This window comes from Antrostomus carolinensis, unplaced genomic scaffold (genome assembly GCF_000700745.2).
Source record: "Antrostomus carolinensis isolate BGI_N321 unplaced genomic scaffold, ASM70074v2 scaffold922, whole genome shotgun sequence".
In the NCBI taxonomy this organism is placed as follows: Eukaryota; Metazoa; Chordata; class Aves; order Caprimulgiformes; family Caprimulgidae; genus Antrostomus; species Antrostomus carolinensis.
In genome coordinates, this window is record NW_010298729.1 from 25509 (window position 1) to 31508 (window position 6000).

Sequence of the window (6000 nt, forward strand, 5' to 3'; positions counted from 1 at the left end):
CTACTGGTCTTATGAAGACATAGTGCCTATGTATGCTGGAGTATGCATGCCAGAGCTTTATGTCTTGGTATTGTTCTGATATGGAATCTAATCCATAAGATTGTCTTTCATATGTAGCTGGTAGGTGCTTAGTATCTATAGACAAACAAAAATTGTAACAAATGCTGTTTACTGAAATAAAATTTTAAACTTTTAAATGCAGCCATGCTTCTGGCCCTATGAAGGACAGGATGTTTTTCAATAAATCAAAGCAGGAATAAAAGAATGAGCAATAAAATGTCTTGTAGGTGAAGTGCTCAGTACTGAATGGCAGTTCCATTATTGACCTGTCTCCTCTGATCCATCGCACTGGGTATTATGAGGCATTTGTGGATGAAGATATAACAGATGTTTCTCCAGACTACTACATCAACATCTGTGAGCCTCTCAATCCTATTAAAGATGTCAATTGCCCACCTGGAGCGGCTGTTTGCATGGTTCCTGTTAATGAATCACCAATAGTAAGTACTATTCCTGGAATTACTGAGATGTGCATTTCCCTGCTAGTTTAAAACAGTATTCCTGCCCAGAGACCTGATTTGAACCAGAGGCTTGACAATGGGTTAAAGAAATGGAATATAAAATTAAAATCTACCCTGAAAAATTCCCTTACATCACTTTTCCCTATGAAGAAGTATTTTCCTATCCTGAACCCAGTGATTTTTTTGGGTGTCAGAAGATTCCATACCATGACAAATATGAAAAATTACTACAGATATTTTTTTTTTATGTAGTGCTGTGTGCCAAATACAGAGAGTGGGAAGCACAATGCCTCTTAGTGTGCCGTTCTGTGGCACAGAAATGACGTGCTTGATCGCTATGATGATAGCCTGTTGCAGTATGACGCAGGATGTGTCCTAGCATCCTCCAAAATGCATTTAGTACTTTAATGTAAGAACTTGACAGCTGAATGAATAGTGAGCCTGTGACAGAATATTGGTTAACTTGTCTGTGTTATTACCTTGAGAGGTGGAGGTTCTTGCCTTTTGAGGTCTTGTGTGTGAGCTGTAGAAGATGCACTTAAAAAGTTGAGTTTGTTTCTCATGAACTTCCAAATTGATCTAGGGACCTTACTCCATTGTTAAGTCACTATTTTTAAGTGATGTGTTGGTATTTTGGCCCAGTGATTTGAAGGAGAATCTACCTGTACATTGCAGAATGTCCCTGGCTTTGGTCAAGCTTAATCAAAAGAGTGTTTTGAGCTGCTCAACTTGTGCTTTGTTAGGATTGAAATATAACAACTGTTCTTTGAGTATAGAATGCCGTTTTCAAAAGTACAATAGTTGTGCTCCCATGTAAACCAAACAGATGAATCTGAATTGATCTGAATCTCTGGGCTGATCTGAAATCCAAGGGTGTCCCGTATGTCTCTTAATGCATATTTTTGCTTGTGTAGGATATTGGTCGTGTTACTGAACCTCCCAAGTTAAATGAGGCAGTAAATGAAGTTTACATCACTTACAACAGCACAACTCCTTGTCAGATAAACAACAAATTGAACTATACTTCTCTTATTGTATTTCACTGCAGCCAAGGAACTAATCTGGTAAGACACCTATTAAACTTGTGTTGATATTGGAGTAAAATGGGAAGTGAGTAGTAACCAGTGTTAGCTTTGTTTAAAACTAAATCAAGGATTTATTTCTAGCATGTAAAGATGGACTTGCTTCAACAAGGAGTACACTTAAGGAATGTACTTAGTATTTGTATTCTTAAATACTTAGTATTTGTATTCTTAACTAGGCAAAATTTCAGAGTGCGTGAACTTCAGGCTTGAGAGTAACAGGTTCTAGTGGTTTCAAGGATCAGATTCTGCTGAAGTAATGTAGCAATAACTTACTGCTGGCATTAAATTTAATGCTGTATTGCACCTTGTCTAGGTCCAAAAGCTTGTACCTGTACCACAAGCTAATGCAATAACCACTATAACTGTTTGTAAAGCTATTACTGTGAAATATATCCCCTATGTTGTAACTCTTTCCATAATCATATACAACTTTAAAAGTTTGCATTTGGATGCTTACGTTTTTGTTTTGTGTTGACACCTGAACACTAAATTGAGGCTCCATGGTGGTTCTAACACTTCTTGAATTTTTTTGAATGCTCTAATGAATTGTAGAGAAGCACTTGGGTATGATGTTTGACAAATCAGAGCTTGTTGAAGCTACTCAGTGGAACCATTTTCCATCAACATGGGGCATGAGCTGAAACATTAGGCGGCTTTGACTATTACACAGACCATGCTCATATTTTTATTTAAAATATGACAAAGGAAATAGCATTCTTTCTAAACCTTAACTCGGTGAACTTTCTTACTGATCTCTAACATGGAAAAACACAGTGCACTCGCACTTCTGTTGCTGCCTGCAACTAGGCTGAATGTCAAAAACTCGACCCTAATTAATGAGAAAGCTTGTGTACTTCATTTACTGCTTTGATTGTTTTCTGGAGTTAGGTAGAATGTACTTCATTTGTAGGTTTTTTTGGTACTGGTTGTAGTATGAATGCATGATGTTTGTTCTACAGTCAGAGAAGCCTAGCCTTGGTAGTAACTGAGGTTAACTGTTGGAGCAGGGGTGGGAAATGCAGAAAGAACAACAAACTCTCCAAAAAATTAAACCTAATGTATCTTGCTGTGTTCTTTGGTAACAGGGCAAGCCAAAGATGATAAGCAAACTTGACTGCAGTTTTGTGTTTGAATGGGAAACTCCAGTTGTGTGTCCTGATAAAGTGAAAACTTTAGGCTGCTCTGTGACTGATGAGCAGCTACACTATACTTTTAACCTGACCAGCCTTTCTGGAAGATCATTTGAGGTAATGCCTTCTGGTGGTGAGATTTTTTTTTTTTTTTTAACTGCCCATTGCTATCAGTATTTTAAATCTGAAGCAGGGGTTTCTTTTAAGCATCCTGGGGTGTGAGAGGAGACTGAAGCATGTGCTGCAGCTGTGGCTAGTGTTGATATTTATTTGGCCCCTAACAGAGGAGGGAGTGGTATTAGAGGGAATAACATTAGGTTTTTAATGTTTTTGAGAGGGAAATTCATGGATATACTGATGAGGAAAGGAAGGAGAAATCTTTACCTGTGGCAGAATCCTGAACATGAAAACACATTTGCTGAACAGACTCCATCCTTGGTCCTGTACTTTACCTGCAGTTTTGCCATATTAAGGAAGGCCAGACTTGCAAAATCAGTTATCTTATTTTCGTCCTCCTTTACGAAAGTACTGAATGAGGCTTGGTTTATAAAGCACTTGGGTGGTTCTTTGTAAGTATTGACTGCTCTGAGGCAGCCTTGTTTGTGATGCTTCTGGATGTCCGCACAGGTATTTTCTGGATCCAACAGTTACCACGTTGGTGTATGCAGTAAGGCAGTAGACTTGCCCCAGGGGAAATGCAAAGATGGGGCAGTGTGTCTGACATCTGAAAGTGGTGCATCATCTTTTGGAAACATAAAGGAAATGAAAATGGACTATAGCCACCAGGATGAAACGGTCATCTTGCAGTATACAGGAGGTGATCGGTGCCCTCCAGGTGAGATTGAAGCAGACCCATTCTTTATGTAAAAAGTTATCAGGATTTTTACCTTTAAAATATGAGGTTTTGTTGTGATAGGAGGGAAGCCACATAGATTTTGCTTATGTTAATAGAAACATGTAGTTTTGTTAAATCACATGTGCCATACTAATCTGCAACATCAACATGTACCTCCTAGAAGAGAAAGTGCAGCTTTTCTGTTGGGGTGATCATAGCTAATTGTACACTACATCTTAGCTTTCTAATTGGGTTTAGGCTCAGTGCTTCAGTATTTGAAAGGCTGAGGGAGCTGGGTCTCTTTAGCTTGGAGGAGACTGAGGGGAGACCTAATTAATGTTTACAAATATGCTAAGGGTGAATGTCAGGAGGATGGAGCCAGGCTCTTCTCAGTGATGCCCAATGGTAGGACAAGGGGCAATGGGTGTAAGCTGGAACACAGGAGGTTCCGCTTAAACTTGAGAAAAAACCTCTTTACAGTGAGGGTGACAGAGCCCTGGAACAGGCTGCCCAGGGAGGTTGTGGAGTCTCCTTCTCTGGAGACATTCAAAATCCGCCTGGACGCCTTCCTGTGTGATCTTGTTTAGGTGTTCCTGCTCCGGCAGGGGGATTAGACTAGATGATCTTTCGAGGTCCCTTCCAATCCCTAATATTCTGTGATTTGTTTTCTGCCTGTGACTTTTCTTTAGTGTTGAAGTACAGGCTTTGGATATGATCCTGAATATGGATATACCTGCTATTCTACTGCATGTTTTTAAGGGAGTATACCTTTCCTTCTCAGTGACTGAAAACGGAGAGCTTTGTGTGTTCCCCTTCAAGTACAAAGGGAAGACCTATGAGGAATGTATTACAGAAGAAAAGAGCAGGCCGTGGTGTGCTACAACTGGAAACTACCAGGGAGATGGAAAGTGGGGATTTTGTGGTAACGGTAAGAACTTCCTATATTTCATGTGCAAGGATCTGAGCTAACACAGGGAGTCAGCCATTATCAGCCTGGGGAAAAGACCTCTGGTGCAGTACAGCAGAAGTAAAGGGATAGGAGTGGGCAAGATAAGGAGTCTATGGGACAAACCTGACTTAAGTGAGTGAGCAAAATACTTTTGAAATAAAAAGTTCATGCTTTTAGATCATGAGTGTTCAGATCATAAGTGATCACTCGGCTTTGATGTAGGTCAGTTGTTCTGGAAGCAACACTACTTTCTAAAAAGCATGAAAGCTGACCTAGGGAATAAAATTGCTGGGTAAAGCATTTGTGCCTATTTGCTCTCTGAAACAATAACTGATTAAAATTTTTGTTGACAGCACAAAATTGCTACACGAAAATCCATACATGCCTGAAAGCCTCTTACAAAGTATTTCCACCCTGCCCCTTTTTCCCCTGCCCCCAACCTTTCCCCTATAGGAACTGCAAGAAGGGAATCTACCATTATCTTCACATGTGATGAAAACGCTGGTGTTGGGAGACCACACCTTCTGAGTGAGACACTTGGCTGTGCTGTGACATTTGAATGGAAGACTCAGGCTGTTTGTCCTCCCAAGAAGATGGAGTGCAAGTTTGTCCAAAAACAAAGAACTTATGACTTGAGAATGCTCTCTTCCCTGACAGGATCGTGGATCTTTTTCCACAATGGGAACTCGTGAGTAATGAGCCGCTTGCTAATCAATACAGTTGAAGTTGTAATGTAGCATAGTACTTCTGTTTGGTCCCTGTTGAGAGTCTGTTTAAATTGCTGACGGTGCCTTAAAACTGTTCATGCTGAACACTGCATACAGACAAAAAAATTCAGAAAAGAACACATTTTATCTGAAGAGGATTAATTTACTGTATTCATCCTCACTTCTTCCCCCTGTTGGTAACCTTTTCTAAAGGATGAATAAGTCTAAACTAAAAGCTTTTTAAAGGCATTTTTAAATGCATTTTTTTATTCTTAATCATGTTCAACAAAAATCTTAATGACTTAGTTGCTTAGTGTTTTGACTCAAATATGTAACTTTTTGTCTATAAGTTCTTAAACTTAGGGATTTTTTTCCCCCCATTCCTCTAAGTATCAACCTAGAGGAAAATATGAATGGCAGGGAAGTCATCAGCCTCTCCAGCCTCCCCGCTCCAGTTAGCGAATAGAAATAAACTGGCAAGGATGAAAGCATCTAATTCTAAACTTACGATAAACTGTGGGGTAACAAAACAGTTTAATTTGCTGCCTTGCTACTAGTTCCTCTGTTCTAATAAAACTTAACTGGTATAGCTCTGATGCTTTGCTGAATTTAGGGTAGTACTATAACCTTTGTAGCTGAAAACACTTCTGGGCATTTCTTGACTCCGTTCCAATTTCTAGTTTTGACCTAGGTCAAAATAACTAGTGAACTAATGTGGTAAATGATCAATTTTTTTGCACAGAGTTGTTTACTTTAAAATGATAGTTAGAAGT

The 6000-nt window shown here is 39.4% G+C and overlaps 1 protein-coding gene across 1 annotated transcript in view; it reads left to right on the plus strand.

Moving 5' to 3' along the window:
* IGF2R (insulin like growth factor 2 receptor) overlaps nucleotides 1-6000 on the plus strand; it is a gene marked incomplete at its 5' end in the record, with an annotated part of 40095 nt that overhangs the window by 24808 nt on the left and 9287 nt on the right. The window contains 6 exons of the mRNA XM_010162516.1: nucleotides 288-500; nucleotides 1436-1585; nucleotides 2692-2853; nucleotides 3364-3571; nucleotides 4353-4499; nucleotides 4974-5208. Coding sequence (XP_010160818.1) covers nucleotides 288-500; nucleotides 1436-1585; nucleotides 2692-2853; nucleotides 3364-3571; nucleotides 4353-4499; nucleotides 4974-5208 — 1115 coding nt within the window. The remainder of the gene's footprint in view (nucleotides 1-287; nucleotides 501-1435; nucleotides 1586-2691; nucleotides 2854-3363; nucleotides 3572-4352; nucleotides 4500-4973; nucleotides 5209-6000) is intronic.